The 24,080-nt window shown below is 35.5% G+C and overlaps 1 protein-coding gene across 3 annotated transcripts in view; it reads left to right on the top strand.

Annotated features, from left to right (window-relative positions):
- The window catches only part of TTC6 (tetratricopeptide repeat domain 6), a 228,133-nt gene that overhangs the window by 116,491 nt on the left and 87,562 nt on the right, over positions 1-24,080 (top strand). For all 3 annotated transcript variants that reach the window (XM_009211439.4, XM_017961138.3, XM_021941153.2), the window contains 2 exons: positions 1,385-1,526; positions 18,904-19,008. In XM_009211439.4, the coding sequence (XP_009209703.3) occupies positions 1,385-1,526; positions 18,904-19,008 (247 nt within the window). The remainder of the gene's footprint in view (positions 1-1,384; positions 1,527-18,903; positions 19,009-24,080) is intronic.

The following is a 24,080-nucleotide window of genomic DNA, read 5'->3' as shown; positions in this document are numbered from 1 at the left end:
TGTTGTCCAGGCTGGAGTGCAGTGGCGTGACCTTGACTCACTGGAACCTCCGCACTCTGAGTTAAAACAATTGTTGTGTCTCAGCCTCCTGAGTAGCTGGGACTACAGGTGTGTGCCACTACACCCAGCTAATTTTTGTGTTTTTAGTAGAGACGAGGTTTCACTTTGTTGACTAGGTTGGTCTTGAACTCCTGGCCTCAAGTGATCTCCCTGCCTCAGCCTCCCTAAGTGCTGGGATTACAGGCATGAACCACCATGCCTGGCCAAGAGAGTTTTACCTTTCTATCCTTGGCAGTTCAGAAAAGCACGTTAGAAGGAGGATGGAATGGGTGTTAAGTGGCAGTGGTATTCACCTTGCTGGGAGTAGAGTTTTAAACTCTCCTTGAATTCAAGTATTTTAGTAGGTAAGATAGGAAGCTTTTATTCATGACTCTACTCTGACAAAGCCATATCTTCTCCAGCCTGGCTCTGAGTGGGTCTACTTCTTAACAGCAGGAATGATGGGATTTGAAGATTTCAGTATATTATTAACCTGCTGTAATCAGTTGGGTTTTTGTATGCTTAATTTTCACATTTGGTAACTCATAAAGTGATTCTTCATATAATAGTGTATCAATAAGTTAGAGGAAACAGTAGCTCTAAATGCTTCAATGTGAAATCGATATATCTATAATATGTATGTGGCACTTGACTATGTATATATTCTTGGATATTTTGTCTTTATGTTTATTTTATATTTATTTTACAGTTAAGTGTTACAGTACAAAAGTTAATGTATTTTTAAGCCAGTCTGTAGGTCAGTAATTAATGACTCATTTTACCTTCAAATTTTGATTTATCTCATCTCTTTAGCTTAATCTTGTATTGATAAGTTTTGTTCCATATATATTCTTACGTATATGTAGCTTGTAGTCTAAAAGAAAGACTTGATGCCTGAACAGTTTTCTGTTCATCCCAGCAAGAAGGGAAAACCATAATGTGAGAAGGCACTTCTGCTTAGGCTGATGCTTTGCCCCAGTCCAAGAAATGAAACTCTGTGTGTATATGTGGGCTTGGAATGGGGAGTAGGTGAGAGATCAGAAGGTAGAGAAGGTTTTTTTTTTTAACCTCTTTTGTAACTAGGCTTTCATAGGGTGAATTTATTATTCCAGTATAATGAAACAAAATCATCATAAATGTTACTATTAAAATGTATTAAGAACCAGATATTAGCATTTTTTGGATTATTTCTCATTTTGGATTATCTGACTTCTACCCAATCTCTGTTTAGTGCAGATGTCAAATGTCCATGTGTTTATTTGAGTGGAGTTATGAAATGAGGGCAAACATCTTATGCTTTGTCAATTACTTAAAAAACAAACTTATTGTTCTTATCACATTGTAGAATATTATATGGAATTCCTGTTATGGATGACAACCAAGAATATGTCCATATTCCTCTGACACCGCAAGGGATACCACCTGAATTGGCACAAGGAACTAGAGAGCGTGCTCACAAACCACACTTGCAAGTCTTGGGAGAGGAAGTAAGAAACTTTCTTTAATATTACTTTTTTGTACCTCACAGGTCCTCAAACTTTTTGGTTTCAGGAGACTTTTTTTACTCTTAAAAATTGTTGAGGGCTGGCCAGGTGTGGTAGCTCATGCCTGTAATCCCAGAACTTTGGGAGGACATAGCGAGAGGGTTGCTTGAGCCCAGGAGTTTGAGTCCAGTCTGGCCAACATAACGAGACTTTGTATCTACAAATAATAACCCAGCTGGGTGGCACACGTCTGTGGTCCCAGCTACTTGGGAGGCTAAGATGAGGGAATCACTTGAGCCCAGGCAATTGAGGCCTCCAATGAGCCGTGATTGCACCACTGACCTCCAGCCTGGACAACAGAGAGAGACCCTGTCTCAAAAAAAATTATTGAAGACCTCAATAATTTTTTATGTGAATTATATCTATTAACATGCTAGGAGGCCAATAGAACCTTGGGGAATCTGAGGGACTATAACAAAAGATCTAGTATTTGTGTTATCACAAAAGATGGGGAGAGACTGAAAAGTATTGAAATAAATTATATCTGAAAAGTTACCAGTTTGGCAAAAGGCAGAAAGCTATAGATTCAGGAGCCTGAGCAAATCCCAAACTGGAAAAATCCAAAGGAATATGGAACAAATCACATAATATTCAAACTTCTGAAAATGAAAGATAAAGAAAAGTGGGAATGGCTATATTAATATCAGATAAGATAGACTTCCAAGCAAGGAAAGTTCTCAGAGACACAGAGGGGCATTATATTAAGATAAAGAAAGCAACAAAAAAGAAAGGACATGCTACCTGTAGGGGAAAAACAATTTGAATGGAAATGGGTTTCTCATGAGAAGTGATGGAGGCCAGAAGTAAATGGCAGAACATTTTTCAAGTGCTGGAAGAAAACAACTGTGTTCCAGAATCCTATGTCCAGAAAAATATCCTTTAGGAATGAAGGAATCAAGACAGTCTCAGATAGAAGAAAATTTGTTGCCAGCATACCTACCCTAAAAGAATGGCTAGGAAAAGTTCTCTAAATAGAGAGAAATAAGAGAAAAAATTCAGGAATATATGGAAGGAACAAAGCCCATGTAAAGCAAAAATATGGGTAAGTACTATAAAACTTCCTTCTCCTTTTGAGTTTTCTAAGTTATGTTTGTCCATTGAAGCAAAATTTATCATGCTGATGTGGTTGTAACAGAATTTAGAGGACATATTTAAGACATATGTCTTAAAGAGACATAAAGGGAGGTGAGATTTCTACATATCACTTGAACTAGTAAAATAATACCCTCAGTCAATTGTGGTAAGCTATATTTATAAAATGTAATACTTAGAGTAACAATTAAAAAGCTATACAAAGAGATACACTAAAAACACTATAAATAAATAAAAGTAGAATTCTAAAATATGTTCAAGTAATGTACAGGAAGACAGGAAAAAGAAAACAGAGAAACAAAAGAAACCAGAGCAGACAGGAAACAAAATCTAAAATGACAAACTTAAACCCTAATTTAAATGTAAATGGTTTGAATTTAGCAATTAAATGACACAGTGGTAAAATGGATTAAAACACATGACCCAGATATATAATATTTACAAGGAACAAATTTAAAACATAATGATATAGCCAGTTTGAAAATAAAAAGGTTAAAAATACACAAACATCCATCAAAGAAAAGTGGGAATGGCTATATTAATATCAGATAAGATAGACTTCCAAGCAAAGAAAGTTCTCAGAGACACAGAGGACATTACATAATGATAAAAGTGTCAGCACATCAAGAAGACATGCCAGTCTTAAAAAATATATGCACCAGACCATAGAATTACAAAACATGCAAAGCAAAATCTATGAACTGAGAGGAGAAATAGACAATTCCACAATTATAGTTGGAGAGTTCTGCATTTCTCTCTCAAGAATTCATAGAACACTTAGAAAATCAGCAACAACTTCATCAACCAGTAGGTTCCAGTTGAAATTTATAGAACACTGTACCCAACAGAAGCAAAATGCATATTCTTTTCAGATGCCACGAAACATACACCAGGATAGAGCAAATCCATAAGGGACTAAAACTAGAAATCAGTAAGAGGAAGATAACAAAAATCTCCGAACACTTGGAATCTAACAGAATCTAACTCCAAACGGTACAACTATGAATAATCTATGGTAAAGGAGAAGTTGCTAGGAATTTAAAAAATACATTGAACTGAATGAAAATGAAAATACAACGTATCAAAGTTTGTGGGACATAGCTAAGCAGAATTTATAGCACTAAATGTTTTCAATAGAAAAGAGAAAGTCTCAAATTAATAATTTAAGCTCCCACTTAAGAACCAAGAAAAAAAAGAGCAAAATGAACCAAAAACAAGCAGAAGGAAGGAATAAAAACAGAAATCAATGACATGGAACACAGAAAAACAGTAAGGAAAATTAATGAAAGGAAGAGCTAGTCATTTGAAAAGATCAATGAAATTAATCTCTGGCAAGACTGACAAGAAAAAAAGAAAAGCCATAAGTTACCAATATTATAAATGAAATGAGGTGTTACTACAGACCCTGTAGATATCAAAAGATTAATATAGGAATACTATGAACAACTCTATACACACATACATTTGATTACTTAGATGATGTGAAGAAATTCTCGAAAAACACGAACTACCACAACTCACCCAGTATGAAATAGATTATTTGAATAGCCCTATAAGTATTAAGGAAATTGAATTATTGATTTATAGAACATTCCACTTCTCCTAAATATGTAAGCCCAGATGATTTTACTAGAGAGAATTCTACCACACATTTAAGGAACAGTTAACACTGATTCTATACAATCTCTTTAAGAAAATAAGAGGAGGGAAGACTTCTCAATTCATTTTTTGAAGCTAGTAATACCCTAGTACCTAAACTAGGCAGTAAACAAACAAACAAACAAACACACAAAAGGAAGAAAGAAAAATGCAGACCAATATCCTTGCTATGGTTCAAATGTTTGTCTCCTCCAAAACTCATGTTGAAATTTAATTGTTATTGTAAGAGTATTGAGAGGTGGGACCTTTAAGATGTGAGTAGGCCCTTATGGGTGGGAAGAATCTATTAGAAATGGGCAAGTTCAGCCCTCTTTTTCCCTCTTGGCCTTTCTGCCTTCCCCATGTGAGGACATAGTAAGAAGGCCTACATCAGATGCTAGTGTCTTGATCTTGGACTTCTTTCCAGCCTCCAGAACGGTGAGAGAATAAATTTTTATTCTTTATAAATTACCCAGTCTCAAGTGTTCTGTTACAGCAGTGCAAAACAGATTAAGGCAACTCCTTATAAATATTGGATATAGGAAAAAACTGCTTTAAAGTTCATATGGAACCAAAAAAGAGCCTGCATTGCCAAGACAATCCTAAGTCAAAAGAACAAAGCTGGAGGCATCACACTATCTGACTTCAAAATGTACTACAAGGCTACAGTAACCAAAACAGCATGGTACTGGTACCAAAACAGACATATAGACCAATGGAACAAAACAGAGTCCTCAGAAATAATACCACACATCTACAGCCATCTGATCTTTGACAAACCTGAGAGAAACAAGAAATGGGGAAAGGATTCCCTATTTAATAAATGGTGCTGGGAAAATTGGCTAGCCATAAGTAGAAAGCTGAAACTGGATCCTTTCCTTACTCCTTATACGAAAATTAATTCAAGATGGATTAGAGACTTAAATATTAGACCTGGTAGCAAGGCCTGGAGAAGGCCTTGGGTAGTACCATTCAGGACATAGAGCATGGAGGCAAAGACTTCATGTCTAAAACACCAAAACAACAGCAGCAAAAGCCAAAATTGACAAATAGGATCTCAGTAAACTAAAGAGCTTTACGCCAAAGAAACTACCATCAGAGTGAACAGACAGCCTACAGAATGGGAGAAAAATTGCACAATCTACTCTCATCTGACAAAGGGCTAATATCCAGAACACAAGAACTCAAACAAATTTACCAGAAGAAAAAACAAACAACCCCATCAAAATTGGGCAAAGGATATGAACAGGATTTCTGAGAGGTGCATTCATGGCCGAAAACGGGCATGAAAATGTAGAATGCTTTCAATGCATCAAATGCAAATCAAAACCACAATGAGATACCATCTCGCAGTTAGAATGGCAATCATTAAAGTCAGGAAGCAACAGGTGCTGGAGAGGATGTGGAGAAATAGGAACACTTTTCCACTGTTGGTGGGATTGTAAACTAGTTCAACCATTATGGAGAAAACAGTATGGCGATTCCTCAGGATCTAGAACTAGATGTACCATATGACTTAACCATCCCATTACTGGAGTATATACCCAAGGATTATAAATCGTATGCTGCTATAAAGACACATGCACCGCATTATGTTATTCTTGACACTATTCTATGTAAAGACTTGGGAATCAGCAAATGTCCATCATTGACAGATTGGATTAAGAAAATGTGGCACATATACACCATGGAATACTATGCAGCCATAAAAAGGATGAGTTTGTGTCCTTTGTAGGGACACGGATGCAGCAAACCATCATTCTCAGCAAGCTATCCACCAAGAACAGAAAACCAAACACATGTTCTCACTCCTTAGGTGGGAACTGAACAATGAGATCAACTGGACCGGGAAGGGAACATCACACGGGGAGATTTATCATGGGAGGTAGGGGAGGGATTGCATTAGGAGTTATATTTGATGTAAATGACGAGTTGAGGGTGCTGACGAGTTGATAGGTGCAACACACCAACATGGCACAATTATACATATGTAACAAACCTGTCACGTTATGCATATGCCCTGGAACTTTTTTTTTTTTTTTTTCGGTTCTAATCACCTGAAGCTTTATTAGTAAACAATTCCTAATGATTATTGCTAAAAGTCTGGACAAATCACTTAAAGAGCTTTATTTTTTATCTTATTTTTTTTTTTTTTTTTTTAAATTTATTTTATTATTATTATACTTTAAGTTGTAGGGTATGTGCATAACATACAGGTTTTGTTATATATGTATACTTGTGCCATGTTAGTCTGCTGCACCCATCAGCTCGTCATTTTACATCAGGTATAGCTCCCATTTGATCCCTCCCCCTCCCCCTCCCATGATAGGCCCGATTGTGTGATGTTCCCCTTCCTGAGTCAAGTGATCTCGTTGTTCAGTTCCCACCTATGAGTGAGAACATCTTTGATTGTTTGGTTTTCTGTTCTTGTGATAGTTTGCTAAGAATGATGGTTTCCAGCTGCATCCATGTCCTACAAGGCGCAAGCTCATGCATGGCTGTGAGTATTCCATGGTGTATGTAATGCCACATTTTCTTAATCAATCTGTCACTGATGGACATTTGGGTTGATTCAAGTCTTTGCTATTGTGAATAGTGCTGCAATAAACATGCACGTGTGCGTAATGTGCTGTATGCTTAGCATAAATTTATAATCACTTTAGGTATATCCCCAATAATAGGATGGCTAGATCACTATAAATTTTATCTAGTTCACAGATCGCTTGAGGGGTCATGCATGCTGTTTCCATAATGGTTGAACTGGTTTGCAATCCACCAGCAGTGTAAAGGATGTTCCTATTTCTCTCCATCCTCTCCAGCACCTGTTGTTTCCTGACTTTTAATGATTGCCATTCTAACTGGTGTGAGATGTGGTATCTCATTGTGGTTTGGTTGCATTTCTCCTAATGGCCAGTATTGATGAGCATTTTTCATATGTCTGTTGGCTGTGAATGTCCTCTTTTGAGAATGTCTGTTCATGTATCAGCACGCCCACACAATAGAGTTATTTATTTCTTATAAAATTATTCGGTACTACCAGGTTCTGGATGGTAGCCCTTTTGTCAGATGAGTAGATTGCAAAATTTTTCTCCCATTCTGTAGGTTGCCTGTTCACTCTGATGGTAGTTTCTTTTTGCTTGATAAAGAGCTCTTTAGTTTAATTAGATCCCATTTGTCCATTTGCTTTTGCGTTGCTTTTAGAAATTGTTTTAGACATGAAGTCTTTGCCCAATACCCTATGTCCTGAATGGGTACTACCTAGGTTTTCCTCTAGGATTTTTATGGTATTAAGGTCTAACATTTAAGTCTCTAATCCATCTTGGATTAATTTTAGGTATAAAGTGGGGAAAAGGATCAGTTTCAGCTTTCTACTGATGGCTGTAATTTTTCCCAGCACCATTTATTAAATAGGGGAATCCTTTCCCCATTTCTTATTTTCTCAGGTTTGTCAAAGATCAGATGGCTGTAGATGTGTGGTATTATTTCTGAGGGATGTTCTGTTCCATTGGTCTATATCTCTGTTTTGGTACCAGTACCATGCTGTTTTGGTTACTGTAGCCTTGTGGTATAGTTTGAAGTCGATTGGCGTGATGCCTCCAGCTTTGTTCTTTGACAGTTGTCTTGGAGATCACGAGGGCTCTTTTTTGGTTCCATATGAACTTTAAAGCAGTTTCAATTTCTGTGAAGAAACTCATTGGTAGCTTGATAGGGGATGGCATTGAATCTATAAATTACGGGCAGTATGGCCATTTTCCGCGATATTGATTCTTCCTATCCATGAGCATGGTATGTGTTCTTCCATTTGTTTGTGTCTCTTTTATTTCACTGAGCAGTGGTTTGTAGTTCTCCTTGAAGGTCCTTTACATCCCTTGTAAGTTGGATTCCTAGAGTATTTGATTCTCTTTGGAAACAATTGTGAATGGAAGTTCATTCATGATTTGGCTCTGTGTTTGTCTGTTATTGGTGTATAAGATGCTTGTGATTTTTGCACATTAATTTTGTATCCCTGGACTTTGCTGAAGTTGCTTATCAGCTTGGAGATTTGGGCTGAGACAATGGGGTTTTCTAAATATACAATCATGTCATCTGCAAACAGGACAATTTGACTTCTTCTTTTCTAACTGGGCCTGATTTCTTTCTCTCTTGCCTAATTGCCCCTATAGAACTATACTATATTTGAATAAATTAGTGAAGAGACATCCCTGTCTTAATACCAACATTTTCAGTTTTCCGGTTTTGCCCATTCGGTATGATGTTGGCTGTGGGTTTGTCATAAATGGCTCTTTATGATTTTGGTGCGTTCCATCAATACCCGAATTTATTGGCGTTTTTGGCATGAGGGCTGTGAATTTTGTCAAATCAGCAGAATATACATTCTTCTTAAACTTACATCGTACTTGCTCCCAAGATTGACCATATGGTGGTAAAGGCGCTCCTCAGCAAATGTACAAGAACAGAAATTATAACAAACTGTCTCTCAGACCACAGTGCAATCAAACTAAGAACTCAGGACTAGAAACTCAATCAAAACAGCTCAACTACATGGAAGCAGACAACCTGCTCCTGAATGACTACTGAATTTACATGAAATGAAGGCAAAAATAAAGATGTTCTTTGAAACCAATGAGAACAAAGATACAACATACCAGAATCTCTGGGACACATTTAAAGCAGTGTGCAGAGGGAAATTTATAGCACTAAATGCCCACAAGAAGCAGGAAAGATCAAAAAATTGACACTCTAACATGTAATTAAAGAACTAGAGACAAAACAAAAGCAATTGAGAAGCTGGCAGAGAGGCAAGAAATAACTAAGATCAGGCAGAACTGAAGGGAGATAGAGACACAAAAAACCCTCAAAAATCAATGAATCCAGGAGTTGGTTTTGAAAAGATAACAAAATTGACAGACCACTGGCAAGACTAATAAAGAAGAAAAAAGAGAAGAATCAAATCGGCCTTAATTAAAAATGATAAAGGGGATATCACCCACCATTACAGAAATACAAACTACCATCAGGAATGCTATAAACGCCTCATAAATAAACTAAACCTAGAAAGAAATAGATAATTTCCTGAACACTTACCTCTTCAAGACTAAACCAGGAAAGAAGTTGAATCCCTGAATAGACCAATAGCAGGCTCTGAAATTGAGGCCAATAATTAATAGCCTACCAACCCAAAAAAAAAAGTCCAGGACCAGATAGGATTCTAGCTAATTCTACCAGAGAGGTATAAGGAGGAGTTGGGTACCATTCCTTCTAAAACTTATTCAATCAATAGAAAAAGAGGGGAATCCTCCTAGCACCATTTAAGGCCAGCATCATCCACAGTACCACAACCTGTGAGAGACACAACAAAAAAAGAGAATTTTTAGACCAATATCCCTGATGAACATCGATGCAAAAATCCTCAATAAAATACTGACGGATTCAACAACACATCAAAAAGAAACATCACCACATGATCAGTGGGCTTCATCCCTGGGATGCAAGGCTGGTTCAACATTAAGCAAATCAATAAACATAATCCAGCATATAAGCAGAACCAAAGAACCAAGAACCACCGTTATAATAGATGCAGAAAAGGCTTTTGACAAAATTCAACAGCCCTGGAACTTAAAGTATAATAATAATAATAAATAAATAAATTTAAAAAAAAAAGAAAAAAAATATTGGATATAAAAATCCTTAACAAATGTTAGGTCATAGAATTAAAAATACATAAAAGGAATTATCCACCACGACTTTAGGGAATTATTCCAGAGATTTGAGGCTGGCTCAGTACTGGAAAGTCAATCTTTGTAATTCATCATTTTAACAGAATAAAGAAGAAAAATTACATGATCATATTAATCAATGAAGAGAAAGCATTTGACAGATTTCATCACCCATTTTCATGATAAAAATTTTCAGAAAAATAGGAATGGAGGGAAACTTCTACAGCTTGATAAAGAGCAGCTACAAAAACCTACAGCTAACATAGTATTTAATGGTGAAAGCCTGATTGTTTCCCCACACCACTCTTATTCAACATAGTGCTGGAAATTCTAGGCAGTGCACTAAGGCAAGAAAGAGAAAGAAAAGCTTGCAGACCAGAAAAGAAGCAATACAGCTGCCCCTATGTGCAGATGACATGATTGTCTACATAGAAAATTCTGAGGAATCAGCCGGGTGCAGTGGCTCATGCCTGTAAGCCCAGCACTTTGGGAAGCCAAGGCGGGCAGCTTGCTTGAGCCCAAGAGTTTGAGACCAGCTTGGGCAACATGACAAAATCCCATCTCTACAAAAAATACAAAAATTAGCTGGGCATGGTGGTATGTGCCTGTAGTCCCATGGCCTTAGGGCTTTCTGGGTGGCTGAGTTGGGAGGATCACCTGAACCTGGGAGTTTGAGGCTGCAGTGAGCCGTGATCATGCCACTGCACTCCAGCCTAGACAACAGGGAGATCCCCATGTCAATAAATAAATAAATAAATAAATAAATAAATAAATAAATAAGTTCTGAGGAATCTGTACAAGAAAAATCTCACAGAACTAATAACTGAGCTCAGTAAAGTGACAGGATACAAAATAAACATGAATAATTCATTGTATTTCTATGTATCTATAGATGAACATGTACTGAAATATATACTGAAATTAAAACTGTATCATTTATAACTGCTTAAAACTGAAATAATTAAGTGTAAATCTAACAAAGCATGTGTAAGAGTTAGATGCTGAGGACTACAAAATGCTGATAAAAGAAATAAAAGTGATCTAAGTAAATAGAGAGATTCCCTATTTATAGATTGGAAGAATCAGGATAGTAAACCTGTCATTTCTCCTCAAATTGATATACAGATTTAAGCAATTCCTGTCAAATTTCCAGCAAGGCTTTTTTGTACATGTAAACAGGAGTATTCTAAAGTTTGTATGGAAATGCAAAGGAAGTAGAATAGCTAAAATAATTTTGGATAAGAGGAATAAAATAAGAGAAATAAGTTTAGCTGACTTCTTGACTTACTGTGTTACAGTCATTAAGATTGTGTGGTCTTGGTGGATGCATAGGCCTATAGATCAATGGGACAGAGTAGAAAACCCACAAATGGACTCCTACAGATATGCTGCACAACTGATTTTTTTTATAAAAATGCAAGAAGTAGTCAATGGTGTAGGATGGCTTTTTCAAACAATTGCTGCTGAATCAATTGTACATCCCTTAGCCAAAAAAAGAACCCTGACCTAAGTCTTGCATCCTATAAAAAATGACTTAAAATAATAATTCATAGACAAATGTAAAATATAAAACTATTAAACTTGTAGACAAAACAGGAGATCTTTGGGATTTACGGCTAAGCAAAGCATTCTTAGACTTGACACCAAAAGCACTATTTGTACAAGGGAAAATAGGTAAATTGGACTTCATCAGAATTAACTTTTTTTCTCTTCAAAAGACCCTGTTAAGAGGATTAAATACAAGCCACAGACTCAGAGAAAATATTTTGCAAAACACATATCCAGCAAAAAATTAGTATCTAGAATACATAATGAATTTTCAAAACTCAATATAAAAAAATCTAACTGGAAAGTGGGCAAAACCATTAGTAAACATTTCACCAAATAGGATATGTAGATGACAAAGAAGCATATGAAAAGATGCTCAACATCATTAGCTGTTAGGGAAATGCAAATTAAAACCACCATAAAATATTACTACAGAAAGGTTAAAATAAAATAATAGTGATAACACCAAATGCTAGTAAGGATGTGGAAGAGAAATAGGATCATTGATATATTGTTTTTGGGAAGGTAAAATGGTACAGATGTCTAGAAAGCAGTTTGGTAATTAGAGAAAGATCCAAAGTATGCATGCAGTTCTGTAAGATAAAGTGTCCGGGCACGCATGCAACCCAGCAATTGCATGCCTGGGTGCTTATCTTACAGAAATGAAAATTTATAATTACATTATAATTTGTACACAAAGGTCATCACAGCTTTATTAATAGAAGCCAAACTCTCTGTGGGCTTCTCACAGTGTACTCATGCCAGAATAAACTGCAGCCTTGAACCATTGCTCAGCCTCCTTACCTGTGAGCTATGAATACTGAAGCAGATTGCACAGTGAAAAAAACCAAAAAGCTCAAACAGGAAACACTCTGGATATCCTTCAGTGTGTTAAGAAAACTGTGGTACATCCATAGGTGGAATACTAATCGCCAGTAAAAAGGAAGTAACTATTGATATATGCAACAACAATGAATCTTAAGATAATTATGCTGAAAAATCCAATTCTAAAAGATTACATACTGTGTAATTTCATTATACAACTTCCTCGAAATGACAAAATTATACAAATAAAGAATAGAATAGTGGTTTCCAGGTTTTCAGGATGGGGGTTAGGATGAGTAAGACTTTAAAGGACAAGATGGATCCCTTATGATGATGGAAATGTTTTGTAGCTTGACTGTTTCATGTCAACATGTTGTTTATGATATGGTACTATGGTTTTGCATGATATTGTCTTTGGGCTAAACTGGATAAAGGGAAGATGGGATATCTTTGTATTATTTCTTAAAACTGCATGTGAATCTACAATTATCTCAAAATAAAAAGCCTAATACCAAAATTGTGGTCCGTGGAACAGAGAAAAAAAAGAAAAAAAATTTAGCTTCAGTTAAAAAGATAATTGTTACATGATGATGTATACAATAAAAAACCTTGTTGCAATTGAAATCTGAAACTGTACTGATGACTTCCATACTTTATTATGTTAAAATCTATTGTTTTATCTTGTACTTGGAATGGATCTTTTACTCATGAATTATTTCAAATAACATCACACATTAGTTATTTGGAAAATGTTGTTCATTCAGTTATTTAACTCTTCAAATGTTGACACATTTCAGTATAATATACAATATCAAAATAGATTATTTTTTAAATTGTCAGAAAAGTTCTTTAGCATTGGGAACCTTGCAAACTCATGTTAAGGGACACACGTTTTCCAAAATTCTAATTTTTGTTCAAAAGCTCAATTTTTTTCATTGTCACAAATACACTCGGTTGTTTTGTTTGAAGTGACAAGTTTGCTTCATTCCTTTTTAAGAAAAATCTTGCCATATACCCAAGTCTCAATAAACATGATTTGATGTTTGTTTTCTTAAATGAAAATGGAGGCTAGTTCAGTTCACAACTCAAACAATAGCACACATGCATTTCCTCCAAACCACCATCATACTTCACCATGGCCACAGATGTATTTTGTTTGTATTTCTCATTTACTCACATTAAATATTAAGATGTGTGGAGATTTAATAAAATTAAAAATTTTTCCTTCTTTCTGGTGGGCATTTTTAAGGTGCTGCTGTCTTGATTCATGCTTTGGCACTGTGAGTTTCACCATATATATAATATATATATACACACACACTATATACATATATACACATATATATGTGTGTGTGTATATATACGTGTGTGTGTGTGTGTGTGTGTGTGTATATATATACATTTTTTCCCCATCAATGCAAATGTTAACATAGTGAAAAAGGCAAATAACCTTCCCCAGGGTCTCAGATTACATTTTGAAAACTGATATTCTGCCTTAGGTTTCATTTAAATGAAACTTAACTTGACCCTGAAACTAATTTGCATGTCTCTTTCCCTTAGTGAACAGGATACTCTGACCTTGGGTCATCAGTATGAACAAGAGTTATTGTATCAGCTTGTAATATGCATCATGGCCTTAGGAGGTATGCAGGAACTGTTAAACACACGTTAACCCAGGATGCTTCAGAGTTAGTCATTCAGTTTGCTATGCAACAGCCATTGTCCTTTCAAGTTCTGGCAGCCACTACCTCTGTTGCTTCTAATATTTTCCTAGGACTCTTCTTAGAAGTTCTGAGCATTGCTAGGAGAAGCAATTTACCATGGTTAGTCTTATTTACTAGTTTAATTTAATAAATTCTCTCCTGAAGGTGCATCTGTACTTTCCCTTGAGAGCAAATTATTGTTGTTTAGTGATAGCTTTCCTGCACTTCCTACTTGGAGACTTGTATCTTAACTTCTAGGGCAGTAGTTTTATTCTGGTTGCTTAAGCTGCTGGAAAGGTACTCCATGGGAAAAATTACTGTACTATATGTGACATAACATTTGAATACCTGAAATCCTCTTAATGTGTAGGTGATCCTTAGAAGATTTGCCAGCTGTTTTTGGACGAGTTTATTCATCTTTTAGTAAGGACTTCCTGGCTCTAGGTCTGTACAGCATAAAGTGATGCGCTATGCCCAGCATAACAGGACAAGTGAGACCAAAAACTTAATTTTGAAGTCTTATGCTGGAAAAATTACCTGGCAACTACAAAATCTGCCTTTCTCAAAATACTGTATTCTTCTGGGAAACAGGAAACATGTGATCAAGTATATGGAATAGTTGAGGATTATATCTCTGACTAGAAATAAAAGCACTCCAGATGCAGTGACACTTTATAATAGTGAATCTTTATTTACTGGGCTTGGGTTTTCATGTATTACTCTGGAAAGTCTGTGTATCATCCACATTCCAGATGTCATTGTTAAGCATTCATTTTTAAAGCTAGAGTTATGTCTTTTTGCAGTTGATGCTTTAAAATTGAGCTCATTTTCCTGGTGAAAGACAGATCATTTTGGGGAAAAGGCATAGTCCAATTAAATATTATTACAAGTAAATAAAAATATTAAAGAAAACATAATTATCAATATTATGGCAAAACATAATTATCAATAATATTGTGGCTTCATAAAGCTATTATTTTAAAATCTTACCACATTTTCTTCAAGATCTTGTCATGAATACCTGATTATTATTTTTTTGTATGTAACTATGGAAAATTTTTTCTTTTTACTGTTTTATTATTATTTTATTTTATTTTTTGTTTTTTGAGGTGGAGTCTCACTGCAATGCCCAGGCTGGAATGCAATGATGTGATCTCAGCTCACTGCAACCTGTGCCTCCTGAGTTCAAGCCATTCTCCTGCCTCAACCTCCCAAGTAGCTGGGACTACAGGCGTATGCCACCATGCCCAACTAATTTTTATATTTTTAGTAGAGATGGAGTTTCACCATATTGGCCAGGCTGGTCTCAAACTCCTGACCTCAAGTGATCCACCTGCCTGGGCCTCCCGAAGTGCTGGGATTACAGGCATGAGTCACTGTGCCCAGCTTATTATTTTATAATAGTTTTATTTTTAAAAATAGTTTTAGACTTACAGAAAACCTACAAAGACAGTATGGCAGTTTCCCATACATACCACACTGTGTTTCTCCTATTATTAACATAGTAATGGTGGATTGAATAGTTGTCTCCAAAAGATATGTCCAAGTCCTAACCCATGGCACCTGTGAGTGTGACCTTATTTAGAAATAGAATCTTTGCAGATGTAGTTAAGGATCTTGAGATGAGATCATCCATAGGGTGGGCCTTAAATCCCGTAACCTTATAAAAGGTGAATGCCATGTGAACACACACAGAGACACTCAGAGAAGAAGGCCACGTGCTGGTGGAGACAGAAATTGGAGTGATGCTGCTGCAGGCAAAAGAATGCCAAGGATTGCCAGCAACCCCTGAAGCTGGGAAGAGCAAGGAGGAATTCCTCCCTAAAGTCTTCAGAGGGAGCATGGCCCTCCCTTCACCTTGAATCCTGAACTGTGAGAGAATGTTTGTTGTTTTAAGCCAAGCAGTGGTAATTTGTTATGGCTGCCCTCGGGAATTTATATGACGTATTACAGTAGTATGGTGCATTTGTTAAAATTAATGAACCAATGTTGATACATTATTGTTAACTAAGATCCACATTTCATTCAGATTTCCTTAGTTTTTATGTAATGTCCTCTTTCTGTTTCAGGATCTCATCCAGGATACCATATTTACATTTAGTTATCAAGTCCGCCTTAGGCTCCTCTTGGCTGTGATACTTTCTCAGACTTTCCTTGTTTTTGATGGCTTTGACAATTTTGAGGAGTTCTGGTCAGGTATTTTGTAGAATGTCTCCCATTTGGGATTTGCTTGATCTCCTCCCCTCCCTTCCTTTCCTTAGAGACAGGGTCTTGCTCTGTTGCCCAGGTTGGAGTGCAGTGACGTGATCGTGGCTGACTACAGCCTTGACCTCCAGGGCTCAAGTGATCCTCCCACTTCAGCCTCCTGAGTAGCTAGGACTACAGGCACATGTCACTATACCTGGCTAATTTTTAAGATTTTTTGTAGGGTCTTACTTGCTTAAGCCAGTCTTGAACTTCTGGCCTCAAGTGGTCCTCCAGCCTTGGCCTCCCAAAGTTCTGGGACAGGTGTGAGCCACCACACCCAGCCATGATGTTTCTCTGATTTGATGGGATTATGTGATTTTCTGAGGAAGACCACTGAGGTAAAAAGTGCCATTTTCATCAGGTATCAGGGGTATGTACTATGGACATGATTTATCAGTGTTGATGTTAACCTCCATCACCTGGCTAGGTAGTGTTTACCAGGTTTCTTCATTTAAAGTCTCTCTTTGTTTCCCTTCCCATATTATTCTCTTCAGAAGAAAGTCACCATGCACAGCCACACCTAAGAAGTGGGGAGTTATGCTCCATCTCCTTGAGGGTAGAGTGTCTACAAAAATTTATTAGAATTCTTTTGTATAGGAAGTGTGTCTATTCTTCTCATTTATTTATTTACTCAGTCATTTATTTATGTCAGTATAATTTGAGAATATTTACATTATACTTTGAGTTGTAATCCAATATTACATTATTATTATTAGTTTTGATAAAATTTTTTGATCTTTGGCCATTGGGAACTCCTTCAGTTGGCTCCTGTGTCTCTTTTGACACCCTATCATTGTGGGATTTTTAAAATAACACTTTCTTAATTTTTGGCAGTATTAGATATTCTAGGTTCATCTTGTATATTTCCTGCCCTAGTCCCAGAATCAGCCATTTCAACAAGGAGTCCTAGGTCTCTTTATTGGGGAATATAATTAAAAACTAAGATCCAGGCAGTAGGTGTACTTGTTTCTACTGGGCATTGTTGCTTCTAGGTCTTGTCAGCTGTCAAAGCAAGGAAATATATGTGTGTACACAAACTTGTATAAATAAATACATGTATCTATACATATTTCTATATGTAAACCTCTGTATCTATAGTAAGCTAAATATGAGTTCTTACTGATGCATCCAACTCTAATCCATTACCTCATGGGTCGTTCTAGTTCCTTTTTTTCTACTCCACTTGTACTCCAGCAGTGACAAACCAGTCTTTCGTAATTCTCCCTCAATTTATTAAATTTTTCAATTCCAGTACACATGCATAGAAGTATCAGAATTGTTAATTCATAATCATGTGGAATACAACTTTATTACCTAATGTGTAACACTATGTGCACAGTTCCTTTTGCCTTAAGTTTTATGTCCTCATTTCCAATGTAACTGAGGTCAACAACTTTTCCCCCCACCCCTTTGGGTGAGATTGTTTCATATGTTTGTAATACAGTTAGATTGTTTTATTACATTCTGCATTCCATCCTGGGATTCCTCCTGACCTCCTAAATGATTTTTAAAAATTCATATTAAAGAAGAGATCAGGCATATTTAGGGTGGTATGGCCATAAGCATCAATTTGCATTGCATTAAAATTCAACTCTTATGCTTCAAAGTTCAGTGGGTTTTTAAAAATGTATAATGTCATGTAGCCACAATTCTACAGAATACTTTCACGTCACTAAAAATATCCCCTAGGCCTGATTAATTTTTATTTGGAAAAGAAATACAGAAACCAAACTAGCAAACACCTGAGAATATGTTAGTAAGATTTTGGAAATGTTAACATTTTGTCATACTTGTTTCATATTTTTTAAAATAAAATTTTAAAAATTATTAAATTAAGGCCTTTTGTACTTCTTAATTCCATTTCTCTTCCTCCCTACCCAGCAGTTACTGGTATAATTATAGTAGTTTTTCCATTCCATGAGTTTATACTTTACTAGATGTATTCGTGAGCCTAACCAATAAATAATACTTTTTTTGTGTTTTCTGGATACATTTATATAAATGACATGGTTTTATATGATTCTTTCTAAAACTTGCTTATTTTCTTCTCAATACCATGCTTCTAAGATCCACCTCTAGATCATAATTTTTGTGTTTTAATGTGTTTTATGGTGTTTATGAGTATACCACATTTTATTTATGTTACTCTATTAATGGCTATTTAGATTGGGTTTAATTTTTTTATTTCACATGCTCTGTGAATATCCCAAACACATTTTCCCATGCATGTGTGAAAGAATTTGCCTAGACTATATAGCTGGAAGTTAAATTCCAGGAAGATGTGGCATGTACACTTTCTACTCTACTAGATATGGCCAATTGGCCTCCAGCGTGTTCTACAAATTTCCCCAAGTCCTTAGGGTCAGTTGGTAATGCAGACTTTTACATTGTTGCTAACCTGATGGCTTTAAAAAAATTCTTTACCAGATTTTCAGAAGCTATGGAACCAAAAATTCTCAGCAACTAAAAATAATTTTGACAGGAGATTGAGTGTTTACTCTTGGGGCCATTTCTTACCATTTCTAATAACCTTTTATGTTGTTTTCAAAGATGTGTGCTTATCCAGAATTCACGAAGTTGTTTTGGAATACAGCTGCACCTAAATTCTCTGTTCCAGAATCTGTCATGAAGGAAACTCTATATCCAAAATATGAGGTAACATACCAAATGGGTTTTCTCTTTTATTGTTGTTGTTATTATTTAATAATTAAATTGTATAATTGGCTGTGACATTAAATTTTACTGGACATTTATATAAATTACCAGACAGTTATTGCCATAATTAGGATTAATTGGATATCACTATAGAAATTATTTATATGTGTAAATAATTATATGTATGTATAGAATTATATACCTACATACTTATGAATTTATAATTTTATTATATGTGTATGTTCTATACATATACACACACACATATATAATTTTTTTTGAGATGGAGTTTTGCTCTTGTTGCCCAGGCTGGAGGGCAATGGTGCAATCTTGACTAACCGCAACCTCTGCCCCACCGGGTTCAAGCAATTCTCCTGCCTCCGCCTCCTGAGTAGCTAGGATTACAGGCTTGCGGCACCACACCTGGCTAAATTTGTATTTTTAGTGGAGACGGGGTTTCTCCATGTTGGTGAGGCTGATCTCGAACTCCTGACCTCAGGTGATCCACCCACCTTGGCCTCCCAAAGTGCTGGGATTACAGGGATGAGCCACCACGCCCATCCATAATTTTATATATTTAATGTATATTTAAAAAATGTTATACTTATCCATGTGACTTTAGCTAGTTAAGAAGAATATTCTGTTTTCTTTTTGAAAGAATGTTTTATTTGATTGAGAGTTCAAGATATAAAGCTACTTGAGTTGTTTAGAGATCTTCATGGTATTTTCATTTGTTTTTAAAATCACATTTTAAATTAAATTAATATTAAAAACATTTAATAATACCCAAATGTGGTATTCCTTCCCTTAAAGAAGAATGATTACTCTCATTTTATGTTATACTGATCATTTTAAAAATTAGAAAAATAAGGAGAAATAAAACAAAATAACCTATTATTCTTCTCCCACAGAGAATTGCTGCCCACTTTTTGGTTCATTTTCTTTGGTTTGTAAAAATTCTTCTCCTTTTTCCTCCTCCTCTTTTCCGCTTTTTCCTTTTTTTTTTCTTTTACAGTATTTCAGTGATGAGCATCATTGTACATAAATTTTTAGTGGCATTCAGGATTATTTTATTTGCACAATGCTGTAGGCAGCTTATGAAAACACATATATCAGAAAAGGATAAAACAAAAAAGTTAAAGAAATTGTGGGGAAAACATAACATGAGTAATAGCATAATAAAGCCAGAGGTAAGGTTAATATGAAGACATTCAGTTCATGTATGCTGTTGCTTGAAATGGGGTCATCAATTTATCTCCTAGCTTCCCTGCAACCAAGGCATGGTTGGAGTTTTGTTCATATTTAACCTGTCGATACTACATGTTTAGAATGTTAATATTGAAATATCTTTGCATTTCTTGGATTCCTTGTTCATAGTGTATTATTGTTAAATATTATGTTGAATTCTGTTAGGCCATATTTTATTTTTAATTTTAAATATCTACTCATGGGTGAAATACCTGTGTAGTGTATTTTTTTTTTTTTCCTTTGTTGGACTTTGCTATCAGAGCTATTCTTGCTTTATAAGGTTAACTGGATAGCATTTCATCATTTTTAATATTCTGAAATTGATATGGCATAGGAATAATCTTGAAAAGTTGGAAGAATTCACTGTTCAGACTCATCTGAGCCATTTGGTAAGGTAATTGTTTGATAATTAAAAATTTTTCTTTTCTAATTCTTAGCTTATTCATATTTACTATTTTTCTTGTCAGTTGGCAACATATTCCTACAGAAAGCTATGTATTTAGTTGAAATTTATAAGTTATATGCATAGAGTTGCATATATTTTGTCAGTTTTAATATTCATTTCTAATATTGCATCATTTTCTTTTTCCTTTCTGATGGTGTTTCTGATTTTTTTTCTTAGAATAGAATTTTTAGAAAGTAGTTTTTTTCTTGTTTCATTTGTTTTTAAATTAAATGGTGTCTCTATATGTGTCAGACTACTATACTCATACCAGTATGACACCATCCCTTTTATTTTATTTTTTTAGAAAGATATGTAATACATAGTTCCCCGGCTGTTACATATCATGGCCAGTCACCCAGGAAAACACATGAGTTTAACCCACCGTCTTTGACCAAAACCCTTTTGGATTAAATATTAATTCAGTGTTGTTACTTCTCCTTTCAAACATATTTTTGGTTATTGGCTTTCTGCTTTCCATAGAATGTTGACATTCTATGTTGGCATTTTTCTAATTTTTTTTTTTTTTGAGACAGAGTCTTACTCTATCGCCAAGCTGGAGTGCAGTGGTGCAATCTTGGCTCACTGCAACCTCTGCCTCTCAGGTTCAAGCAATTCCCCTGCCTCAGCCTCCTGAGTAGCTGGGACTACTGGCGCGCACCACCACGCCTGGCTAATTTTTTGTATTTTTAGTAGAGATGGGATTTCACCATTTTAACCAGGATGGTCTCCACCTCCTGACCTTGTGATCTGCCCACCTTGGCCTCCCAAAGTGCTGGGATTATAGGTGTGAGCCACCACACCCACACTCTAATTTCTTTTGCTGAAAACTTAATTAATTTCTTCATGTTTCTTCTTTTTTTTAAATAAGTAATTTATGAGTTTTCTTCTGTCTACTTGACCTTATTTCAAACCTTTTCATTTGCAGTGTCTTTATTTATTTTCAAAGTAATTTCTATTGCAATTTTCCTTTTCTTTTTGATACACCATAGTGTTTAAACATTTTTTAAAAGCTTGTTGGAATTATTTAAAATTTTATTTTAAAACCTTATTAGTGTAAGAAATATATTCTTCAAAATACCAGTTTCTTGGAATTTATGGATATTTGCTTTTTTGTACTAGATATCCCAATATCTCTCAGTTAATTCAGTGGTATTATTTGTTATCATTTTTATATTGTGGCCAGCCTAAGCAGAGCGTACCTTTGGAATCAGATAGTCTCGAATCTGATATCCACTTACTTCCTGGGTAACCTTGTACTATTATTTTAACCTCATGAAGCCTCCTTTTTTTGTTTGCACAGTGTGTTTTTTGAGGATTTAATGAGAGACTATATGGTGCATTGCTCGATAAGTAGTAGGTGCTCAAATAATAATAGACTTAGCTATTATATTATAATATTATTACATTTTATGTGGTGTATTTATTTCATTTGATCTTATAAAGACTTTAATTAAATATGGATTTTCAATGAAGTTATGTTTTGTCAATTTTTCCATATGTTAGCTGGGCGTGGTGGCTCATGCTTGTAATCTCAGCACTTTGGGAGGCTGAGGTGGGTGGATCACTTGAAGCCAGGAGTTGGAGACCAACCTGGCCAACATGATGAAACCCTATCACTACCAAAAATACAAAAAAAAAAAAAAAAAAAAAAATTTTTCCACGTGTTACTAACAGTTTTACTTTCTGTGATTAGAAGATGTTTTGTCTTTATTATGAATTTTGTCTCTTATTGATTTGAAATGATCCAGTTTGGCCTATTCAATGCTTGAATTCTACTCTAGTATGTCTAGCCCTGTGTTCTTTTCTCTGTGTTCAGAAATATTTTTATGTTAATACTTTTTGTTGTTTTTGTTTTGTTTAGTTGTGCCATATAAGTAACATATGGTGTTTTGGTCCTACTATTATTATTTCATTTTGTGATTTCTGTTTTTTTAAAATTTCTGTTCTCTTTTGTTAACACCCTACTGTCTGTGCTGTTTTCAGAGTGGCAAGGGCTATTACAATTGCTTCAGAAATCACACTAGTAGTATATGAATGCTTTCTTGTAGTAAAAATTCAAACAATAAAGATGAATATGACATAAAGAGCATTCCCCCTCCTTAATGCTGTCCTTCTCCAGTTCTCTTCTCCCTGAAGTTGGCCATTGTTAAATGCATTTTGTGTATCCATTCAGATATTTTCATTGTCATTTATGTCATGCAGGTGTGTGCAAATGAATACTTTTACATATATGCATTTGTAATTTATATTATTCTACATCTTAATTTTTTTCACTTAAAATACTTGAATATATATCTTTGCACACATATGTGTATTTTTCTGTTTGGAATTCCTAGTCAAAGTGTATGTATATTTCAAATCTTAGAAGATTATATATATTTGCATTTTTTTAATAATGCAGTCTAACCTTTTCATTTACTTGAGAAAATACATATTGTTTTTGAAAAATATATCATGAGCTACAAGGAGAAAGTTAATAATATAAAGTATATGAAAAGATTACCTTAATGCAAAAGATTGGTCAATATTAATTTGCATAAGTCAATGTGGCATCCATGAAAATATGATGCTCACAATCTGCTTCAAGAAAATCTGCTGAGGGGGCATACTTGACTGGCGGCCTCCAGCTGCTGTCCTGTAGACCTAACATGGCATTTGCTCCAAGGCCATGCTTCCTTGGGGCTGCTCCCAGCCAGGGACTGAGCACAAGGTGGTTGCCAGAGCAGATGCATTCCTGCTTGATTGTGATTGCTTTCATGGGCAATTTTGGCTCAGGGACTTTTCATCTGCCTGATTGAATCTTTCTTAGAACTGTTCCGTGGTCTGAAGCTCTTCCTACCTAATCCTTCCTTTCTCATCCCCTTTCACAGATGTCAAATCTGCATAGTGTTCTGAAGGCTCCCCCTGTTCTGAAGGCTCCCCCTGCCTATTCCTGTACCTTCTTTTTATCCTATACTGTTGATGTCTACTTCTACTTGAGCTGACAGAGTAGGGATTCTGTAATATGAGTGCAATGTTTTTTAAACTGTATGTTTGTTTACAAAGTATGGGCATATATTTTTCTATGTATGTTTACAGGAAAGTGTGAATGTAGGGAATTGAGGGTAGGCAAAATTGTTTTAAAAGAAGTGAAATTGTAGCAGGAATAGGAAGAGTTAGTGAGAACTGGTGACCATGGAGTAACCCACTAGAAAAGTAGTATTGATACTACTACAATACCGAAAGAAAATCAGTATTGGTGGTTGTCCGCTCTCGGAGACCAGGAGAAAAAGATCCAATAGCATTTTCTGGCACAAAAAGATAGCTCAAGCTCACCCAACATTTTCATTTCACCAGAACTGGCATTGACTCTTTCTTCAAAGACTCCTGGTTCTGATGA

Source organism: Papio anubis, chromosome 7 (genome assembly GCF_008728515.1).
Source record: "Papio anubis isolate 15944 chromosome 7, Panubis1.0, whole genome shotgun sequence".
NCBI lineage: Eukaryota > Metazoa > Chordata > Mammalia > Primates > Cercopithecidae > Papio > Papio anubis.
The sequence above is the reverse complement of the archived record's forward strand: the minus strand, read 5'-3'. Positions and strand labels throughout refer to the sequence as shown.